The sequence below is a fragment of the Anser anser genome, assembly GCF_964211835.1.
Source record: "Anser anser genome assembly, chromosome: 2".
In the NCBI taxonomy this organism is placed as follows: domain Eukaryota; kingdom Metazoa; phylum Chordata; class Aves; order Anseriformes; family Anatidae; genus Anser; species Anser anser.
The window spans coordinates 74259085-74283196 of NC_139721.1; the positions used below are offsets into that span (position 1 = coordinate 74259085).

The 24112-nt window shown below is 39.8% G+C and overlaps 1 protein-coding gene across 8 annotated transcripts; it reads right to left on the minus strand.

Moving 5' to 3' along the window:
* Positions 1-2526: 2526 nt before the first annotated feature.
* LOC310894313 (uncharacterized protein C7orf57 homolog) lies at positions 2527-16502 on the minus strand. Of its 8 annotated transcripts, none has more exons than XM_083824258.1 (8): positions 16310-16501; positions 15408-15440; positions 14564-14752; positions 13685-13793; positions 13393-13555; positions 7713-7813; positions 6544-6680; positions 2527-4282 (listed from the first exon to the last, which is right to left on the minus strand). In XM_083824258.1, the coding sequence occupies exons 3-8, from the start codon at positions 14736-14738 to the stop codon at positions 4206-4208; spliced, it is 762 nt and encodes a 253-aa protein (XP_083680384.1). In that variant the 5' UTR covers positions 14739-14752; positions 15408-15440; positions 16310-16501; the 3' UTR covers positions 2527-4205. The 8 variants fall into 8 exon arrangements, with proteins under 8 accessions (XP_083680384.1, XP_083680382.1, XP_083680379.1 ...); XM_083824256.1 differs by having other exon boundaries at positions 16171-16501; XM_083824253.1 differs by having other exon boundaries at positions 15408-15485; positions 16310-16499.
* Positions 16503-24112: the final 7610 nt, after the last annotated feature.

Genomic DNA, 24112 nt, shown 5'->3' on the forward strand with positions numbered 1-24112 from the left:
TGTATCTAAACAGCCAAATTATTTTTAAATCTGCATCTGGAATTCTCTTTTAAAAGTATTCACTTATTCAGTATACTTGGATGTAAATCATAATATAACTGCACTTTTGTTTTATCTTTGGGCTTGCAAAGCGATCAGTATTCCAAAAAAAATGAAATTATGTCACTTACTATTAAAGACATTCAGCTCAGAGATGGAGCACAATACAGCTAAATAACATTCTAGCATTTAAAACAAGTAAGGCTAGATTTTTGTGAGCAAGTGCCCAGCTTTTTACTTCTGCCGCTCTCTGAAAACCCTTCTAGACTCAGCAACTTCCGCTGCTTTTAAATGGAACTGATGATGGATTTGAAAACTTACCCAATTTCATGACTGCATTGACTCAGAAACAAATAACATAATAAGGTGGACTTAAACAAAACCTTTCCATACTTGAATTCATTGGGAACTTTCTGATTTGTTACGCTACTTTGATTTGACATCCGCTGAAGAGCTGATAACTTTTGCTGCTGCTGCAGCTCTCCATTATTCTGAAGGTACAAACACAAGTTCCAGGGTTCACCACTTGCTCTTATAAGGAGAAATCTTAGTCTGAAAAAGCACTTCAGGTTGTTAATATTTTAACTCATGGTACTCAAACTGTGATCTATGAAGACTCGGTTGGCCAACAGTGCAGAGCAAATGTTTCCTTGGCTTGACTAAGGAAAGCTGAGCATACATTAACAGCACATAAAACAAACTTTTGAGAATTTGAGGAATGTCATGCAGTAAGTATCTAACAGTGACTGAAGTAAAAAAAGACGATTTTTAAAGTAGGATATGGCATACACTTTTAAACTTAAAACCACCGCTATAAATATTTCTAAAAACACAACTCTAGTAAAGCAATTGAACAGTGCTGAGTGCCCAGAACCGGATCTCAGTTCTCTGCGCCTCAATCCGTTGCCTAAAAAATAGACAGTTCTGGACAAAAACTCCACTATAGAGGAAAAACATTCAAAAGCAAGGAAGATTTACATATCAAACTATACAAACTAATAAAAGTACTTTAGGAAACTTTGTACAGATCTGTACTGGTTTCATCTGTGACAGAGCTAATTTTCTTCCTGGTAGCTGGCATGGTGCTGTGTTTTGGATTTAGGATGAGAATAATGGTGATAATACACTGATGGTTTAGTTGTCACAGAGCAGTGCTCACACAAGGACTTTCCAGCTCCTCGTGCTGCCCTGCCAGAGGGGGCTGGGGGTGCAGCAGGAGCTGGGAGGGGACAGCTGGCCCAAGGGTTATCCCAAACCATGTGGCATCATGAGGAACAATAAAACTGAGGGGGGATGGCGGGGTGTGGGGGCGGCTGCTGCTCAGGAACAGGCTGGGCATTGTTCAGCAGGGGGTGAGCAGTTGCATTGTGCATCACTTGCTTTCTGTATTCTTTTATCATTATTATTAGCCTTTCGTTTTCTGTCCTTTTAAACTGTCTTTATCTCAACTAATGAGTTTTTCCCTTTTTTTCCCAATTCTCTCCCCCATCCCACTGGTGTGGGGTGAGCGGGGATGAGTGAGTGGCTGTGTGGTGCTTAACTGCCTGATGGGTTAAACCACAACAAGATCCTAACAACAAAAGGAGACAGAAAATAACAATTAAAATTCTCCTTTTCGGGTCAGCACTGAACACCCACACAGGCATTCTTATTTTATGGAACAGATTTTGAGAACTTTGGTGCAGCAAGCACATTTAAGTCTATGTGAACAGGCAATCTACAAATTTGTGAATACTTTTAGAAGTCCATGCAGTTATTTTTTCGTAACAATTACTGTCTCTAACTTTTAAAGTAAATTTGTATTAAGTACCTTACAAAAAAATTTCTACAAAAAATAAAATTGAAATTACTTTAATGTATGTTTAAGAACAAATAAAACCTCTTACTCAACTAATTAGTCTTAGAAAAGGTTTGGCTACCTTGCTGCTATGCAACTTCACACCAGAGTTTCACCATCATCATCTCTCTTTTCCCCTTTCTTTTATATTTTTATTTTTTATATATTTTTTATTTTTAATCAGTTAACCACAACCCATGCTTGTAAAAGAAGGTTCTCCTACAATAACAGGAGTCAGAATATCAAAGTGGGACTGAAAAGTAGTACTACCACTGATAGTTTGTAACATTTAAGTATGCTACAAAGACTTCATTTAATGTTACAGTTTACCATTCACAGGATCAAGAAGCTCAGCTCTATTATGTTTTTTTAAGGATATTCAAATAAAAATTATAACCTTTTCCAAACACTGTATTGAATAGGTAGCTGAATTCCCAGAGAAGGCATGTTCATATAAAAGCATAATTCTGAAAAAGACATGAAATGGTACTTATTTTTCTCAGAACATGAAGCAGCTACTGATGATTACTGCATTTGTATAAAATTTTATAGCTGAAGTTCCACTGGTATTAACAATTTGCTCGCTATACATACACAAGTTCTTCACACTTTTCCATAGTGTTTCCATAGTCTTTTCCATAGTGTTTCCCCCTAATGACTGGTGGGTCTTTCTATTGGTCAGATTTTAATACCTTAAGTTCCGGCTTTGACATCCCCTGGTACTGTAGCCTACAAAATTATATTTCATCAAAAACTCTGCTTTTTTATGCTAAAATTGAAGATTTTAAGTTGCCTGAACATAATCCACAAAATAATTTTTAAGTGAAAACTGTCTTAAGATAGTATTTCTTTTTTTTTTTTTACCCCTTTCAGATACAGCTTGATGATGCAACTTAAGCTTTCTTACATTTGGAAAGGTGCTGGTTTCTTCTCCTTGGTCACCAGTAACAGGATGAGCAAGAACAACACAAAGTTGTGTCAGGGGAGGGTCAGATTGGACAGGAGGAAAAAGTGTGTTTACCATGAGTGTGGTCAAACACTGGACCACCTAGAGAGGTGGTTGATGCCCCATGCCTGTCAGTGTTCAAGATACATTTGGACAATGCCCTCAACAGGATGATTTAACTTTTGGTTAGCCCTGAAGAGGTCAGGCACTTGGACCAGATGATCTTGGAACATCCCTTCCTACTGAAGTATTCTATATTCTGTTCATAGAAACGTATACTCAGTATTACATTTTAAAATCTTCAGCTCCTGGACTCAGAGGCGTACAATGTAATAAGTGCACTCAGAAAAGGAAAATAAATACAATTTATTAAAAACTTCACTTTTTATAGCATAAGCAAAAATATCCTATTGAAATTGGATCCACTTTCTAATGGGCTTTATAATAAAGTATTTAATTATTCACAGCATATAAGGATATGTTCTAATTCAAGCAGATAAAAGAGCAAGTTCTAAAATGTCAGCGTATGTATTTCAGAGTTTTAAAACAATTTTTTTTCAAAGTACAAAGTGTTTTGCTGGTGTCAGTAAACACATTTAGCATACAATTTATTTTTGTAGTCAAATTCAGGATAATTTTTTTTTCATTTAAAAGGCTGAATGTGTAGATACGCACAACTTAGTCTATGCCACTACTCCCTTAACAACCCACCTTCTGTAAAATATAACAGGAAATGCCAACAAGTCTTAGCTTAATTACGTGGCTGAACACTATCACCGATCAACTAGTTCTTTCACAGCACACATAGCAATATAATTGTCTAAGAAATCTGAATATTTGGTCTAAATGTTCTTTAGGCACTAAGAAGCCATCTTTCCAATCAAGGTTTGACTTCTTGAAGGAGAAATCCTTCAAGTAGCCATACCAGTTCAATTCTTTCTATTTACATTTTCTCCCACACCACGCAGTTCTCCCCCACCGTTTTTAGTCATAGGTCACAAGTATAACTGTAATTAAAGAAAGAAACTTGTTGGTTTGGACACACTGATATTGTACACGTATATAGTCAAATCAGCAGCAACAGGACAATATATGTGACAACAGCAAGGGAGCACAAGTCTGGTATAGGAGAGAACTTTAGCTGTCAGTGCATACGCCTAGACTTTTTCTTTGTATATATATAGAGCAAAACTATTCTTTAGAATTTGCTGTCATCAACCACAATAAAGTTCACTCATGTTATAAATCAACTGAACTACTCAATCAGGGATGAGTTCAATCATTAAAATAATCTAACGAGACAAAAGTAAACCAACAAAGATGTAAATAGTGGACTTTATCATAAGCAGTATAATGCCTTAGTTTCCCCAATCATCTTTTAAGTTACTTATTACATCCCTGAACCTCTGGCTTCAGTTCATTGCTTGCAGGTGCTGATTCAGACTGTGATGGCTCTGAATCTGCAATAAAGAAAGATGAAAGTACTTGTGATAACCATAAGAATAAAAAGGTCAACTAACATTTAGTTTCTCTCACTCACGTCAAAATGCATATAAATTCCAGTACTTTAATTTTTAACTAAGAATGACAAGCTACATGGAAAGTCTGCAGTACGATACAAAACTGTAAACCACCACAAGCGAGTCATACATTTATATATGCAGTGGGCTGTATCTCCTGTCTGATATGTCTTGGACTTATATTACGAAGCAGACAACAGACAAAGCTCCACCTCAAAAGGAAGCTGCAAGGTGCTCATGCTGTCAATTGCTTTCAAAATAAGCAGACAAAAGTACCCAAGTGCTATCTTCAGCACACACCTGAAACCACAAAGAGGATGAAGTTAAACTGAATCAAGGTACAACAACATGTCTGGATGAAACCATACTCTCAAAAACATTAAGAACCCTCCTTTTACACTGAGACAAGAAACAGAATGACAAATAAGGGCAATGCAATAAAAGCTGGTTTCATGTTATTTAGCAGTTTGTGAAAGAAAAGCCTCTTGAGAATATGAAGCAACTCTATAGTAAACTACACAGCATATTGACTTTTCATCAGTCTTTATACAGTATACCCATCATTTTGTTCTCTCTGTGTTTGTGCTATAACCAAACCAATATCGTGATTATTCTGAAAATCTTCAATTTTCTTTATACCCCAAATGTCCCATTTGAGGCCCACTTCCATTATTTTTGAAACTAAAATACGTTGTTTGGGTTTTTTATTTTTTTATAAATTAGGGTTAGGGTTGGAAAACATTGGAAAAGACCTCCAAGATCATCAAGTCCAACCATCAGCCTAACACCACCAAGTCCACCGCTAAACCATGTCTCTAAGTGCCATATCCACATGTCTCAAATACCTCCAGGGATGGTTACTCAACCACCTCCCTGAGCAGCCTCTTCCCATGCCTAACCACCCTTTCCATAAATAAATCCTTTCAGATATACAATCTAAACATTCCCCTGGCACAACTTGAGACCATTTCCTCAAGTCCTATCACTTTGCATCTGATAAAAGAAACCTTTCAGGTAGACGTAGAGAGTGATGAGGTCTCCCCGCAGCCTCTTCTCCACACTGATCAACTTCAGTTCCCTCAGCCACTCCTCATTAACACTAGTGTCTAGTCCCTTCACCAGCTTTGCTGCTCTTCTCTGAATGCATTCCAGTAACCCAATATTTCTTCTAGTGAGGAGCCCAAAACTGAATACAGTATTCGAAGTGCAATTTTTTGTATAAAATATATAAATTGATATATTCTTCATATATTTACATATGAAGAAAAAGATACTGTAGATATATTGTTTTTAATGTTAATGGAAGACCAATAAAATCAATTCAGGAGGTGCTAAGTTGTCATAGAAATTAATTTTACTAGCCACTAAACTTTCCACACATTGATCTATCAAGTTCAAGAAAGTCATGTCAATCCACAGCATATAGACAAGCACTCACTGATACAGTTGAAAATAAAATTCTGGAGCTTGCAATACGTATGTTCAATAGCATTTTAAAAGGTTGCTATATAAAACTGATCCACTCACCTTGTTTATCAAACCAGTGTAAAAAGCATAAGCAAAAGATCTTTGACAAGAAGGGGGATTTTCCCCCTTTAACCTCTATTTCTAAGTGTTTTGGAAGAGATGTATTTTATAGCTACTACCATTGTGCATGACAAAAGCAAAGTCTGAAAACATAAATAAGCACTGGATAACTTTTTAATCCAATAAAACTGTTGCAAAACCAAGATTTTTAATCACATGGATATATTTATTTATTTTTTATTAAAAAGTGATCTGTTTCATATACATGAGTATTGATGACAACTATAACATAAGTTCTCAGAAAAAATAGTAGGATACAAGGACTATTCGAAAACAAATAGCAACTATTTTACAGTCTGCTCAACTTCAAGGAGGAGTATAACTGTGTCTCCTCAGTATTTTACAAAAATACGTCATATAGAAGCCCTTGGATTGGAACACAACATACTTCTACAACTGCAAAGATGGAAAAGAAAGCCACGAAAGCCCCTGCCTTTGCTGACTACAAGCAGGAGGGCACTTTCCCTAAACTGTTTGCAGCGTGCTGTAAGCCAAGCACGGTAATTCAGTAAATCTCAGCATACTTAAAGAGAAAGAATCAAATCATTCAGGCTACCCATAGTTCAAATCCAACTAACAAAAGATTTAAAAGAAACAGCTTGCAATAATTTTACCTGTGGATGGCTCGCTGTTTTCTGATGTTTCTTGGATCTTTTTTTTCCATGCAGTATGTTGTTGATACCAGTCAGTCCCATAACCATTGCTAATTAATTTGCTAAAGTTTACTGCTTCACTTTTTCTCTGAGCAGGCCTGTAAATCGAAACATGTTAAAGAAAATAATAGCATAAGTAAACCAAAACTGGGATTAAGTGGAAAGAATGTATTTTGCACAGAACAGGTAATAGCCTTACATAACAACTTATTTGTAAGCAACAATAAATGTACATGCTATGTGTCATCATCTTAGAAAAAAACAAAGCACACAGCTGTAACTGATTCAGTAAATACACACAGTTTTAAATGACAAAAAACATTCATGTTATTGGAACTTTACATGTATAATACTGGCATAATTCTGGTCTGGTGACCAGAAAAAGTAAGTGAGAAGGAAAAATCTAAGCAAGAACATGTAAGCTGAAAAGGCTGATGACATTCATTCTACACTGTGCAGGTTTTGTCCCAAAATTTTATCATAAGTATACATTTCATAGACATTTCAATCACATATTTTGCATCATTAACATACTTCTAAAACAGACTATTTTCTGATATTTATCTCTAATCTATTTTTAACACAAAGTACTCTGGAGCAATTCAGCTGCACACACAGATTAGTGTTGTAATCACTCGCTTAGAAGACTAGTTATCTTCCAGGTGTTGATAACAGTATGTTTGCTGGGCCTGACCTTCTACTAGGCTACAGCTGATGCGATTTCTGAAAATGGTAGTCCTACCTGTGCCTCTGTAATCTACACTCACAGAATTAACAATGCACACTAATAGTTTGCATCTGTTCACTGGTATTAACAACAGATGATTTAGAATGCAGTAAAAGAGTACTTACTACACGACAATATTTTACCACTCAATTGTATGCCTACTTTTCCTAAATAGAAGCTCTGTAAATAACAAAAAATAGCTTTACTATATAAGTTAAATTCCTATTTAAAATATTTCACCACTATAGATGGTGGCAGTAAGTAAGTTTAGTAGCAGTAAGGATCCAGAAAGGCCATGCACAAATCCTCTAATCTCTGCAAGCTCCCAAGCAGTAATATTACTTGCATGCACAGACGCTTGCAGGTTTAGGAGTTTAATGAATTTCATAAACATGTTACTTACATAGGTGGGAAGGAAAGCCTATTTTTCCCACTGAATTCCTTGTTCGTAGAAATATTTGGTGTTCTGCTTGGACACGTAGTGTTTATAGCTGGGAGCTTTACCTGTGTAAGACAGACCTTAACTTACTAAAAACAGTTATAAAAATAACTACGTGGTGTCAGAAGTGATACTTATATGAAAGGCCCCCAAAATCATCAAATTGTACTATCATAGGAATAATATTTCAAAAATTAAGAGCAGAGAAGTATAAAGGAATAGAAAAACATTTAAAAGCACCTTAGTTATACCACATAAGATCAGCTGTTTGTTCATTATGTCAGTAATGAGAAACATGCTCATCTGTGAGCTTTTCCCTCACAGTACACTTCTACCAAAAGTTAGGCTTCAAATTCAAACTTCCCAATTGCAACCTCTCATCTTGGCCTATTTCCCTGTGTGCAGCGTATGATAACATCCCAGTCTTAATGAAGCCAGGGGGTCCAGAAACTAATGTCCAGCCTAATTAGTACTTTTTTTTTTTTTTAAATAAAAAAACAAAACATAGGACATCTTATACAATGAGATGAGAAAGCGATGGTGGTATATGAATTTGAGGCTTGAAATTCCAACAAATACAGGTGTACTGAGAAAAGCCTATAGGAGGAATGTATATTTTATTTTTATTCTTTATTCATTATGTAAAGATAAGAAGACACCTAGAAAGATGGTGAAGTGACATCACAAACTCTAGGCCTCAAAGTCAGAGAACCCAAAAATTAGTGGAAAAACATTAGCAACACACATCAAAGCTGTTTATTTTAACAGCTTTCAAAACTAACAGCTGATGAAGGGTCGATATACTTCCCTCTCAAATAAAAGCACCCAATTAAATATCCCCAACAATTCCAATATTTTTCACTAAAAGCTACTTAAAGAAAAAAAGCAAAAAACAGCAACAAAAAGTCTTCAAAGACTATGTACAACTTCCTTCATTGCATAAAAAGAAAGAGTGGGCAGGAATCCTCAAGATGGTATGTACAATTTTCAAAGCCTATCAAGAAAGTTTTTGTGTTGTTCTAATATATTCCCTTAATTAGAACCTACATATTACTTGACCACCTAATTTTTTTAAACTTGCAATACAGATAAGTGCCCCTTAGAATAAGAGGCTGCTTGCAAAATAAATTAAGATAGGATAACTGGAAGTGAAATACATTGCTCTGTAAATTTAAAAGTACATTAAAGATAAAGATACTTTTCACCTATGTAGACATACCCACCGCCATACATTTAACCTAAAAGAACAAAAATTATGAACAGAGTGCAAAAATTAGATGCATCACCAGCAATTGCAATTGGATTGTGGACACTACAAAACAACTCGCATGAAAACATTCATGATGAAAAGATTCCAAAACAGATGTAAACACACCACAGACTTTCCCAGGACCCTATGCAGATTTTGTTTAGAAAGGGCAAAGTATATTATTGTTTGAATACATCTGACCCACGAAGAAGCCAGTTAAAAAAAGCAGACATGAATGTTTGGAGAGTGTAATTTTCTTATTTTCTGGGAACAAGTGAAGCCTAGTGCAGTTCTACTTATTCTGAAACAGGAAGTCAGTGATGAAGTTCCTACAGACTTCAGAACCAGAGCTGCACCAGAAGAAAAATCCCAGAATTTCAGCTAAACAGACTGATGTTTTATTGAAGCTTAAGGAGATGAAAAACTGGAATACCCATTGAAGAAGAGATGACACTGAAAAGAGCACACAGTGATGCTGGATTAAGACTGGAGTCTGTTGTCCAACATGAAGGTTTAAAAAAAAAAAAAATCAGCTGCCTACAACTGCTTTCAAAATCTGTGAATGCTCATCTGCTGTGGCAGCCCTTTTCTGTTTTACATTTCAAAAACACTATTCTACTGTGCAAGAAAAGTCACTGTTTTTTTTCTCTTCAGCATTAAACTGCTCCATTTCAGATCTGACACACCATGGAAGTTCCAGATAGAGGACTCTGACAAGCCTCTATTCAGCAGCCATTGAGTTTCCCAAATAAAAAGCAAACCAAGTTTCCCAGAAAAAACAAACTATGTAGGACATTTTCCACTTGGTTGAAGTGCTCTCTCCATTTGTGACGATATAGTTACCAACATAATCTAAGAGTGATTACTTACATTTACAGCATTTGACTGTTATGGCAGGCCTAGGACAACTACCAAAATGGGTAACTCCTTTCAATCCACGAAAAAAGTATCATTTCAGAAACGCTTAAAGTCCTTTATCCTGTTTGTGTAAATGCCTGAAAGCTATGAGCTCAGACACAATGTGTTTATCTTAGCGGCTATGCACACACATTTATTAATTTCACATTCAAGAAACACTAATTGTAATTTGTAGAGCAACTACTTCATTTATACCCAACAATTCATGATGTAATTATAGTCATACCATGAGAAGCTAAACATATTTGGTTGTGGTTTTCCTCAGTGAAAACCCTGACCTCAATACTCTTCCACACGTCTGGGTAGTAGGTGAAGAACAACAGATACTTCCTGCTAATATGGAAAGCTAAAAGCACCTGGGTGAAATCCTGGTTCCCCCGAGATCAAGGGCAAAATTCCACATTACACTCCAAACACATATTTGAGGTTAAATCCTGACCTCAGATGAGTAATCCTTTTACTATAGCATGTACATATATACATATGCATGTATACACACAGAGTCCTGTATGTGTATAAGGCAGAATCCTGGAAAAAGAGTATCTTCACTCAAGACATAGAACTCCAATGTGACCGTAATTATTTGATACAAAAATCTGTATTTTTCACCAAGGCTGACATTACAGAAAGGAACACCATACCATAGCTCTTCAGACCTGTCCTTCATTAGGAGCAGCAGAGAACTGCAATCAACACAGCGGAAAAACGAGACCTAGACAGTATGGACCAGAAGCACAAAAGGAAATTTTGCCCTCAAGGTGTACAATTTAGTACAATTGTGGGACTTTACCATTACAGATATGAAATGCATAGCCAGATCTCTTGATTGCATTCTCCAGTCTTTGGAAGGAAAAAATGCCAATGTTCAGAGATGAACAAATCAAGCCTGGGCATGGAGAAAAGCCTCTCGTTTTCCACAACCGTTCATACCTGCATATCAACCATGCGCAAGATATGAACTACTCTTTGCAGGAATACATAGGCTTAAGTGTTTAGCTAAGAAGCATTTACTACAGAAACCAAAGGCTCACTCAGCACACCTCTAGTAAAACTGCCATAAGAAAAAAGCACAACAGAAAACCCTGCTGGTGTTGCTTACTCTTACTGACAGATAAGGGATGTACGCCTATGTATGCCTAGCAGAACTCAAGACATTGAGTTCGTTAATCTCATATTAATCAACGTATTAATCTTCATGGTTTTGCAGTAAGATACTAATTCTGATGCCACCTCCAACTGATTTCTCACTCATACACAAGCTTCTCTCTTTTGGTTCATAGCATTTTGAACTCAGGTTAGTCCACATGGTACAAAGGCAAAAGGATGCTTCCACCTGCTCTAGTAACCCATCACTTTGCCATGAGTACAGAAGCTAAATCCTTCATGCACAAACAGTTCTCTGCTGCTCTGCTAAATTCCCAGAATGAGAATTATCCCTGTGATTAAGGTATTAGGGAGGAATCATGGGATCCATCCTGAGGCAAGGGGTACCACGTTGCTTGATCTCCAGTCCTCTTCCATGCAGTGACAACCATAACATGAGGAGCAATGGAGATGCTAACACTTCAGAGGAACGTGGCATAAATGTTTAAAGCTCCAGAGCAAGGGCCCACTCGGGAACAATGTTTTCCAAACTGAGTAGAGCAGGAACCCTTAGAGGTTAAAATGTTTTTGTAGTTGTCCATAAAGACTCCCTTTGGGATTTCCCTCCATAATTGCATCATACATCTTTCTTCTTAAGGGCTGCCGAATCAGACTGGACTGAATAATGTTGTCCAGACATTCAACATCACCTAAATACTTGAGGTAGTTTGCTACTGCACTGTCATCATTTAGTCAAACAGTAAATTGAGTATTGCTTAGATTTTTTTTCTGTGGTGGTTTTGGAATCTGTAACCTTCATTATACAAAATGTACAGTGAGAAAACTAAAAACAAAGATGGTTTGGTAGGGCTAGTTGTATTGTCTCACTGGAAGAATCTTCAGGAAAGTACTCTGAACAAACCACGGGATAGAAACCTCTTATAAAAGCAAGGAAGTAGAAGTAGATGCAAAAGAAGCACCATGTGATGTTTCAAGGTACATGAGACACTTCTTGTGAGGGTACAAAAAAGGTACTCTGCAATAGGACAACCATTTCAGAGCTGGTGGTGTGAAGGGGGTGAGAAAGCTAAGGCATGATCCACAGAATCTGTAATCTGAGGCGCCTAGTTATAAAAGAGTAAGGTTTGGGATTTAGTACCTTGGACAAAATTCAGCTTCCAAAACAGTAATATAGATTACATATTAGGGACTCTGCAGATTTGGAATTCGAGCTGAATAAGTACCATTTATTCACTTTGTACTCCGTGATAAATAAAAAAATTAAGAGAACTTTCATGTACAAGACTGAATGAAACTGGGTCTTGATCAAATTCCACACCTAGCAGAAAAAGACCTTCCACCAGTCCCCACATGGACTTGAACTACACATACCGTTACCAAAATCAAATTTGTCTCAGAGCAGTAAAGACAATGGGTCCTTAAGTAAGAGAGCACTTAATCTTCCTCACATTTTGATCCTCTAAGAGGCTCCCATGGCAGTTTGAGTTTCAGGTTTCAGTGCCCTGAGACTGACTGAAAAAAAAGTTTCACCTAAAGGCATCAGCAAGTTATACCTGAAGCATACATCATGCGCATGACTACTTCTGCAGATTAAGACGACATTCCCAAGCCTGTTCAGAAAGACAACATATCCCTATTTATACAAGCCATCATTCTGAATTTGCACTTGTTACTCTCTTCAGCAAAGGTTAAGGACTTTTTACTTAAAATGTCCAACTCCTGCACTTGTAGTCAAGTGGAAGGGAGGTACTAGTTTTCAAGTACATCAAAAGTCTTTCCATGTATATTCAAAGCAATATGGTAACTGAGGCACCCAGGACTACAGAGTCTATTATAAAAATGTAAGCCTTAAATATCTAAATGAGCAGGAGAGGAGGATGAAAGATGGAGGATGGGAGATAGGGTTTTGTCCTGTAAACCTAAGATCATCACAGAAAAGTTCGCTCTAAGCATAGTTTGCCCTACGCTCATTTTGTGGTGGATAAATCTTCTGTTCATAGGCAGCTAGTGTGGTCTCTTTCAGGACTCTCTCTTGAACTTTAAAACAAACCCTTTTTCTGAACAGCCTTCTGTTCCCTCCTCCTCCTCCTCCTCCTCATTCCTTCCTCCCCCAAGACCACTGAACAAGAATTCAATTCAACAGAAGTGAATTTCAGGGGAAACAAAGCATAAGAAGATAGAAACTAACTCCCGGTTTTCATTCACACTTAAATATGTGCAGGTGCAATTGGAAATTGCATATCTGGTTCATACGCCACACCTGCAACACTTAAACATAATTTTACTAGACTGCAACTTCCCTTCATAAGAACCAACAAATTCAGTCAGAAGCATCTGGACGAGCTATGCAAACAAAGCCATCTCCCATCATACCTTTTTTTTCTCTGCATTTTCTTTGTCCGCAGCATCCCGCTGCCAAACGCTTTTCATATCGAAATCAAAAGGTCCTCTTCTGGTCTCATAATTATTACTATGAGGGTCATCAGCACTGAACTCTTTGTGAATCATAAAATCTGGTAGAGTGGAAACATAGTTCCTGCAGACAGAGATTTAACACTTGTTTGTACCAGGGATATGTATTTTTCATTTTATGACAAAATTATTCTGAAACACTAACAGGTAAAGAGAGAACCCAGGAAGTTATTCAAGATCTCGGCAGACCTACCGTGGCTCATGGGTTGCTGGAGGATTGGAGCAGTGTGAGTACCAGTCAGGCGCAGCATATGCTACTGGAGACGACTTGCTTGTAACAGGAGCGTAGTGCTTCAACAAGTCTTAGGATGAAAAGACAAAAGCTGCTACTTTTCTGACTCTTATTCTAGTTATAAAAGCATCATCTTTTCAGGCTGCTGTTTTACCAAGAAAAGATACCTTTTAGTATTCACTAAGTAACATCTGTCTTCCTTGGTTAAACAGGCAATCAGAACCTTGCAGCACCATGTTTCATTTGTACCCTATTTATCTTCTAAAAGTTTTGACACATTTCTGCTGGTGTCTGTTAATTCATATTCCTGTATTTGTCATCCTGCTCTAAGTGTAGCACGCCTGCCATCTGTTAAGTCTCTCAGCTTCTCTTTCTCAATAAAGGAAACTACAAAAACATGGAGTGTCCTGGTACAAGAACAGAATATACACAGAACCCTAACAAACTGGATGCCATTAGAAAAAAACACTTCACAGACATCTACCAAGCTTTCTGATAACAATTCTTTGTGACAAGATTGTTTTTACCAGACTGTTACTTAAACAGCCCTAGCATAAACTGTAAAGACCTATCTCAAATGCAGCTAAACTGCCAGCATCATCCAAGTAGGTCAGACATAAAGCAAAACTACCTATTTTGATAACAGGTAGTTAATTCAATACACAGCAAGGGTATCATTACAAGCTGACCTCTTATGTCACAGTTTCAAACTTTTTCCCCTAGTTTAGTTTCAGAATTTCAGAGGATTCTTCTGAAATGTCTACAAGATTTTTCTACCACCAAACTCAAAGAAAACCAAAGAAAATAATAGTAGAACAAACAGCCAAAAAAGTCACACACCAGGTCGGCCTCCTTGCTTTGCCAGCCTTACATAAGCTGAATCGGTGTCTTTGATCCATTTCCTGCGGCACCCAGATGTCCCTTCATTGGGAGCTTTTGCAAGACCTGGAATCTGGGATGTTGGAGGAAGTGGGATATCTGAGTTCATTGGTTTCTCTGGTCGCTTCATGAGCATCTGGTAATAACATTCTGCAGTAATGGAAAAGAAAATTTTATCATAAAATGTAACTGTTAGCATCCCTTTTTCAGGCAACTAACATCTAGTCAACCTGAAATTTGAGCAACATGCTGCATTTCAGCATGAAGGTAGAAGACAAGGATTCTTTATTCCAGGGCACATAGCAAGGGCAAATGCTGGAGGATCATAGTCAACAAAGAAGGCCTTGGTTTAAGTTTTGAAATAGCATTCAGGTTTTCATATGAAATGTTTTAGTACAGGGCAACACACATATTCAGGCAGCAGACCAGGTCAAGGACACCAAGAGCAGGGAGAATCACAACAGACAGCTAGTAGCAGTTAAGCCTTTTGTTTCCTTTCCTTCACATCTATCACCAAAAGCAAAGGCAGCATTCTAATTTGTCCATTTCTAGGTCTTTAATTGTAAAATAATCCAACCTGATCCCCAAATCATCCCCTCCTTAATAAAATAAGGTAAGTTAAGCCCTCGCCAGAAATACTCCTTTCTCAACTTTCTGCATGTAAAAACAAAGAAGCAAGCGAACAAACAGAAACATCAAAAAACTCTACAAGGAAGGGAAATTTCCTTAAAGAGAAAATGAAGTGGCAGACAGGGAAGAAAAAGACAATCTACGAAATTATGCTATGAAAGGCATACAGACTTACTGCGATGACTCCAAATGCAGCGAATGCAGTTACCTAGGTGTAAGTAAACTATCTCAAGGCAGGCATCCTCTCCAGGAGCTACTAGGCAAACACAAATATGCTGAAACTCACCTCTAAATAAAATGCCCTAAAGAACTTACTTTTGTTGGTATCAAGGGCAAAGAGCCATTAGACTGTTTTATTTCACTACACTAATTGGTCCATCTGAAACCACTCTACCTCATTATCCCAAATACTCTCATTCATTTTAGTTTGCTGGATTGCCAGTCATTTGGATCTCTGCTTTGATAGCTTAAAATGAAAGAGTATTTTCAAAGAAATAAGCCCCTTACACAGCTTATTTACAAGGGAAAATGCCCGCAACTGATTGAGAATCTCCTCTCTTCTAACAGACTGAACTCCACTGGGATTCGCCCATGGTACATAGTGTCTGCGGCTGATTTTTTTTTCCACCTGACAACATCTAGCGGATCTCTGCAAACCAAATGGATGTTCTAACTCAGAGTGCAACAAGTCCGCTGTTAGGAGGTGGGACCAGCAGCCAGGCTTAGAGCTCGGCAAGCACTAGAGGAAGGTAAGCTAGGTGGGAACTAGCCTGTGAAGACAGCCTGACCACGGGGCTCTTGCAGCACACCTGGAAAAAGGCAAATGCTCAGCACCATGTTCCCCCCTGAGATCATCCCACAGAGCACCAGAAACCTCTCCTGACACACAGGGGCAAGCTCCTTATATCAGACCTGTATTACTATAAAACAAAACGCACCGCCTGCTGCCTAGACCTAGGAAGCTCAGGCCTGAGCCACGTTTGCTTCCAGCTACAAGGGCAGCAGGCTGCAGGAACCACAAAGGCACCGTGGTGGAAACGGGCCGAGGGCCCCTCGCCGTGCCAACACCTCTCCTACCGCAGCCAGAGGCAACAGCCGGGCAAAGCAGGGAAGGAGGCAGTCACACAGCGCGGTACTTGGCAGCGACAGCAGCGGGCTGTGCCCTGCCCTGCCTGGAGCCCTGCCCTGGCCCCGCCGCCGGCCCCCGGCCGCAGCGGCACGCCCGTCCCCGTGGCAACGGGGCGGCTCCGGGGCCGGGCCGCGCCTCCAACGGCCGCCGCCGCCATCTTGTGGCCGTCCGCGCCTCCTGGAGGCAGTGCCGGGAGTGCGGGCGTTCGCTGTCCTCCCGTGGTAGTGGAGCAGAAAAGTTACGCGGTGTTTGTGTGTGACTTGAGGCCGCAGTGTGGCCAACAGGATAGAGGGAAAAAATAGGATGAATTAAGACACAGAGATCTCCTAACAGTTACTATTACAGACAAAAGAGATTCAACTCGGGGAACATTAACGTAATTTACTCCCAGGTAAACCAGACACCTCTCCCCCAGGATCATCGTCTTGTGCTGTCTCACCATGAAGCCTGATTCAATACACGCAGGTGTAGTCTGGGTGGCCCCAGTTGCTCAGCACTTACAGCTTTATAGAATCATAGAATCATTAAGGTTGGAAAAGACCTTCAAGATCATCTGGTCACAGAATCACAGAATCACGGTCCAACCATCACCCTACTGCCAAGGTCACCCAGTAACCCATGTCCCCAAGCACCAGGTCCAACCTTTCCTTAAACAACCCCAGGGATGGTGATGCCACCACTTCCCTGGGCAAGCCATTGCAATGCCTGACTGCTCTTTCTGAGAAAAAGGATGTAATTGATGAACCCACAGTGCTTGTTCTGCAATGAGAAGAAAGAGGATTGGCGTTTTTTAAATGTGGTCTGGCCCATTACCAAGTCTGTCAGTGTGTATGTTTTCAGGCCACAAGGTGCCCTTTGATTTCTTGTCCATTCTCTCCTACCACTGGATGGCTTCCAACACCTGTCTTGTCAAGCTGGATAGGAAGCAATTTGAACCAACACTTGGTGCTCTGCTTTGTTCATATGGTCTAACAGTGAATAAAGCATCTGTAGGACTGCAGCAGCAACGAGGCCTACATCTTCTCATGCGTTCAAACTGTCCATCAACAGGTGCCATTCACAGACCCCGATTACGCTGATTATCCCTGGATATTAGAAGGAAAAAATCCCAGAAACTGTTACCATTTGCTGAAGGATGTGGTGACAGTGACATAAGCCTTTGACCTTCTGTGATGCTCACTAGGAAAAAATCACCTTACTAATTGGTGAACTGATGATGGTAGTTCAATAAATCTGCTGCATATCCACTGCCTTCAACAATTTGTGTTTATGCATTTTTATGAAAAGCAATTTAAAAAATACTCTGGGAACAAGAAGTACTCGCAAGAGTCAGCAACAATTTTACAGTCTATCTAACTGCAAACACAAAGATAGCTGCATCTCTGAAGCATTTTACAAAAGTATGTCACGCTGATGCTCTTGGATGGGACTGGCATGATTGCACAACTGCAAATGTGTAAAAAAATATATATTAGAAAGAGCCTTTGAAAAGAACTATTAAAAGCCCCTGAAAACAAGCATATTTCCTTAAAGCCTGTCAAAATGTACTGTAGGCCAAGCATGGCAATTGAGCAAGTTTCACTGTGTTTAAGAGGGGCCACACAAAGTATTCAGGAAGCCTGTGGCTTTTACCTTGAGATCCTAACCCTCTTTAAAAACCTCACACTGTCACACCCCAGGGTGCCAGCTATGAAATGCCTCACTTCCAAACAACCTGGAAGTAGAGGTTATGGAGAGGGGCAAGGGAGGAGCGCGGCCGCATGATGGCCACAACATGGCGGCAGTGGCCGTTGGAGGCACAGCCCAGCCCCGGAGCTGCCCCGTTGCCACAGGGCTGAGCGGTGAGGGCAGCGTCGGGCATGTGCTTGTTTACCAGGCCAAACTGCAAGGCAATTGAAAAAGTGCTGGCAGAGGCCAGTTCTGCTTCCGGTCTCCCTGGGGTGCTTAGGGTAGATGGCGATTACGGAGGTGAGATCAGCACTGGCTGCCTGAATTCACCACGACCAGGGGATTTTCCAGCATACCAGGAGCACATTGGCTGTTACTGCAGGGCTAGCACAGCTGCCCAAAGGTGTCGCTCTTTTTAACCTAGAGAAAAGAATACCATTTAAGAAATAGTTCAAGTCCCTTACCTACTGGCAAATATCTGAAAGCTGTTGACTTCAGACGTGCTGGCTATTAGGCAGTTCTCTAAGTGCAATGACAGATCAGATCAATCATTTGAAGGGGAATTTGTCCAACTGAAAAAGAAAAAGAAGGACTAGAAAAATTGAAGGAATGCTTAAGAAGTAAAACGTAGACAAACAAATGCAAACAAAGCTACTTAAAATTAGCTTATTTGCTAACAAAACTTTAGTCCTTGTTAATTACAAATGCTGAAGAGCACAAGAGAAGGTTGCTGGAATCACAGAATCATAGAATCATAGAATCATTAAGACTGGAAAAGATCTCCAAGATATCTGGTCCAACCATCACCCTACCACCACTATCACCCACTAAACCATGTCTCTAAGCACCACGTCCAACCTTTCCTTGAACACCCCAAGGGACAATGACTTCACCACTTCCCTGGGCAACCCATTCCAATGCCTGACGGCTCTTTCTGAGAAGAAATGTCTCCTAATTTCCAACCTGAACTACCCCTGGCACAACTTGAGGCCATTCCCTCTAGTCCTATCACTGGTTACCTGCAAGAAGTCCAATCCCCAGCTCCCCACACCTTTCATTCAGGTAGTTGTAGAGAGCAATAAGGTCTCCCATGAGCCTCCTCTTCTCCAGATTAAACAACCCCAGTTCCCTCAGCTGCTCCTCATAGGACTTCTGTCACAGGGCCTTCGCCAGCTTCGTAGCCCTTCTCTGGACACGCTCCAAGGCCTCAATGTCCTTCTTGTAGCGAGGGGCCCAAAACTGAACACAGTACTTGAGGTGCGGCCTCACCTGAGCTGAGTACAGGGGGATGATCACTGCCCTGGTCCTGCTGGCTACGCTATTCCTGATACAAGCCAGGATGCCGTTGGCCTTCTTGGCCACCTGGGCACACTGTTGGATCATGTTCAGGCAAGCATCAACCAGCACCCCTAGATCCTGTTCCTGTGCACAGCTTTCGAGCCACTCTGCCCCAGGCTTGTAGTGCTAGAAGGGCTACAGAGGTTTTCCTGTCTTGGAATTAAGAGACCTGGAGGGAGATATCAAGCTAACCTGGGCAAACCCACTTAGCCTGTTTAACAAAATCTGTACTGGCAGAGCCAACCAGCTACACCTTACCCTGACTGAAGCTTGATCATTAGAATTAAGTTCAGTAATATTGTTGGATACTGCAGGACCAAATATTTTAAGTACTTTACGGACTTGCATTTTGTGATGAGGATATAGTTTACATCCTTCTGACTATAAAGCATATGGCAGTGAACCTTGGCAACCAACTTGCAAACTGTCTTCCTGAAAACCCACATTTTAACTGAGCTAGAAGGACCAGCACACATTGCCCCAAGTACCAAACAACCACCTTCCACAGAGCCAATTCCCTGGGATGTGGTTTCTGGCCAAGGACATGTCTGCCATATAGTAAAAGGGAGCAGAATAAACATTGGACTCAGTTTTAACTGTTAAGGCAGGTTTAAACTGGAATTCTCCATTGTATGTTAGCAGATATACACTATACATCACAAAAACTAGGAGAACCTCAGCTAAAGTAAATGCAATGCAAAAGAGCTAGCTTGTCACTGCAAAAATGGAATAGCAAGATGGTGAAAATGGGTAGCACGGTCAGTCTCTACTGAGCTTAAGAGGTTAAGGAAAATGTGTTCAGATCAAGGGATCCCTCCAAGTCAGTTAAACGGGCTGCTGATTCCCATTTATGGCAATTGGCCAGGTTTCCCTCATTAACTCCTCATGATAGCCTTCTGGGATCCATACCAGGGGATGGGAGTGATGGTGTATGACTCGATAAAATAATTCCTAGAAAGCTGGAGAATGTTATGGATGTGAGCTCGGAGAGATATCCAAAGCTATCAGCACTGAACCTCAGACCTGAATACATGGGAAATGAGGGTAGGGACTTGATCCAATGAAAGTATTCATGGTGGCTACTCCAACTGTTAGGGATCCAAGTCCTGAGATGATGGTTGCAGTTAATGATCGCTATTTTGCAACATTCCATGTCAATACAGAAGCCCAGATGTTAATGGTAATTAAGGACACTTAAAAAGGACAGCTTCCACTTAGCAAGCAACTAGTTTCAGTTGTAGGCATCAATGGGCAAGTCACAACTCATCCACTGGCCAAGGCTAAATTAACAGTGTCTAACAGATGTAGAGTCCACCCAACCTTATTCATATCTCATGTATGGATATATCGAAGGACCAGTCATGGGTGCACTTGTGGGGAAAATGGGAAATAGGGACACCATCCCGTTTGACCCACAGCGTGCGTTGCGTCAACACACCCCTATTAGCTTGTTACAAACAGCTGCCTCCTTATCACCTATCAAGGTAGTTAATATTCCATGGTATAAGTCACCTTCTGATGCCATCTGTCCTGTTACTGCATTTGAAAAGCTGAAGGAACACGGAATCATGGCCAAGTCCCATTCCCCCTAAAATTCTCCTGAATGGCCATTACATAAACCAAATGGCAAGTGGCAACGAACAGTGGATTATAATGCCCTGAATGCTGACACCAAACTGCTTCAAGTGTAACCAGTAGTCGATTCCCATAATTCACGTGCCTTTCTATGGACAGTAACTGTAGATGTGTGTTTTTTTTAATGATCCCAGTGTCGGATGTGGATAGGGAGAGATTTGCTTCTGCCTGGCAGTCACAGCGGTATACTTTTACTCACCACAGGTTTGAAACTTAGTCAGTCCTACCGCTGCTCATTCTGTTGTCTAAAGAACCAGAAGTAGTAAAATTACCACAGGAGGTCACTGTTGTGACATATATGTCGCATATAAGGCAGAGTGCTGAGGACCAGTATTCCACTTTTGAAAAGGTGCTGTTAGCAGCTTACAAAGAGCTAGTAGCAACTGAACCCTTGACCCAGGGAAGAAGCGTAAAATTTCATTGCCAAGACCTATTCTTAAGCCTATTCTCGCTGGTAAACCAGTACTTTAGGTGTAGCACAGAAGGCCACTGTACAAAGGCGTGCACAGTATACCTGTCATCATGAAATTGGAGATGACTTAACAAAAGAGAATAAAGTTGTTGCAGTTGTGGAGCACATAGGAATACCCATTGAATATATGGAGTCTCCTTGCTCTCATATCTGTTATGGCCGAGAATTCAGCCAGATGGTCCATGTTTTACTGACAGGAGTGCTTGCAAAATACAGGATAAATAGTGAGAAACAGCTGCTACCGTATCTGTAACCAATGAACTCGTACTAACAGAGCAACTAGAAGGTTCTGCCCAATTAGCGGATCTCTGTGCCATAGTACTAGCTCACAGAAATGGCATACAGACCATACACATTGATTCCTGTGCTGTATGGGCTGGCGCTATACAGTGGTGAGGAAACTGGGTAAAACACAATTGACAGGCATAGAACTGAGATTATGGGGAAGCAAATATTGGGAGCAAATACAAGATATCATCAACAGTCATCCTATTACTATGGGGCATGTTGCAGCACACCACAAAATGGTGGAATTTGCCTAGATGTTCAGTACTCAAGGCAGAAGAAAATGCTGCCCCATTTATACTGGCAAAGTGGTCACAAATATTGTTCCACTTGGCCAGCTAACCACTTAGCTAGTATAAATGGGGCAGCATTTTCTTCTGCCTTGAGTACTGAACGGTTCAGTAAATGGCTGAATGAATGGTTTGGACACACTGGAGCATACGACTTGCACATCACAGGATGAGTTTGGCCACTTACTAAGTGACAAGCAGATCATACAGTAGCAGACTTCATGATCTCTAAGGTCTTTTGCAACTTAACCAATTTTTTGGTTCTTTTACGTGATTCTATATAGTGGCAACCTATGGATTTGATAAGGAAACTAAAGATTATCTTGTCCAAATCTTAGAAAAGGAAGTGTCCTTTGGGGTGTGTTGCAAGTAGACTGTATCAGATGCATGACATGCACCTCCAAGTGGTGGAAATTAATTACAACTGTAGATAAAGTAGTGAGCAGTTTCGGTAATGTTTATGTGCACGCACTGCATCCAGATTGCCAACTGAAGCAGGATTAAACCTATGGTTTGCTATACACCCAATGCCACAAGAGATATAATCAGCTAACGGGTCACAGTTTAAAAATAAAATACTACAGGAATGTTGTCTCAGGCATGGAGTTCAGTGGACTTTCCACTTACCCTACTTGCCCACACCAGTCTTACCTTTTGCTTAAATATTAGTAGTCTGTATCTGCAACCTGGACTTGGGTGAAGAAGCTAATGCATTATAAAGGAGACATAAACACACCACCACCATTGCCCAAATGGTCATGACACTACTGAAGGGTCTGTTAAGTTTGTCCTCTTGGACAAGTGTACTCATGAAAATATTAGATAACCCATCAAGGGATGGTGATGCCTGTTGGGAATTGAACCATTAGGAATCATTATGGGAGTCTGCAAGCCAATTAACCATTGAGATGATGGCTTGTATGCCACAGTGGGCAGTATGCAGTTTGAAATTTCTCTGACTTGGACTAAGACTGGGTTATACCTTGGGCAGCCCACTCCCATGCCTGCAAACGTCAACCACATAACTATTTTACTCAGAAGTGCACAAGAAGGTGAATTTATGAGTTAGCGCATTTGTGATTTAAGGAATTTGTGAATTTAAAAAATTGCCAATTAGGATATTACTAAGTTTGATTTGTGTGTTGAAAGGTGATTGAGACCTTGTTTTATTTTTACCTAATGTGCTCATGAAATAAAGATAGATACACAGAGTACATTGGATTGATACACAAAGTACATTGTCCTGTAAATCTGGCAGATCCAAATGGACTGTGATATGCATGTCATCCAGAATCTGCTACAAGACATTTTTTGGCACACCACTGGTTGTTTGTTTAGCAAGGGATAGGTTTTCATTCAAGTGTTTTCTGTCTCCTGAGTGTTGCTTACCTATAATGGGACAGAGGTATTTATAGGGAGCTGACACTTGTAACAGTACTATGAAAATAGTCATTGTATGTTGACATTAAAAGGAAGCATCTTGCTAGTTTTGTCAAGCTATGGTGGTATATTGCTTTCTCCTCTTTATACTCCCATAACATCAAACATAATAATTTATTAGCGCAGGGAGAATAGATGAGACTAGTCAAAGAGCTTTGTATTTCTTAACTTCATTTCTGTTTTTATGTTGGGCATTTTACTGGGATATCATTTTTCATTGAACAACAAAAAAAAAAATCTTTCCTCTGAGAGGCTGGAGTCATGTCATCATACTGCTTCTTGCTTGACAAGTGTGTATTAAATTAAATGGTTTGTTTCATCTGCTCCTTCTGGTACCTTTGTATTAATACCAAGAGATGATTAAAAAAGGTCTCTTTTCTATTCTGTTCCAGCTTTAGAATTCATGATCACAGACATCCTGTATGGTAATAAGGTATATAATTTCTACACTTTTTTTTTCTACCAAAAGAATTAGAGAATTAGTCATATGCTAATCAACATACTTCATCTCAGTAGAAACACTACAGAAAAGTATAGGCAAAATTCTCGTGTTTGTTTGTTTCCCGGTGCTAGCCTAAGCCATATGTTTCATTCAACATATAGCATTCATATGTTTCTTTTTT

Coding starts and splice junctions, on each gene's coding strand:
- LOC310894313 (XM_083824259.1), bottom strand. CDS start 14,738: ATGCTCATGAAGCGACCAGAGAAACCAATGAACTCAGATATCCCACTT. Junction 13,794..14,563: donor AAAGCAAGGAGGCCGACCTG/GTGTGTGACTTT, acceptor TTTCATCCTAAG/ACTTGTTGAAGCACTACGCT. Junction 13,556..13,684: donor CCAGCAACCCATGAGCCACG/GTAGGTCTGCCG, acceptor CTCTGTCTGCAG/GAACTATGTTTCCACTCTAC.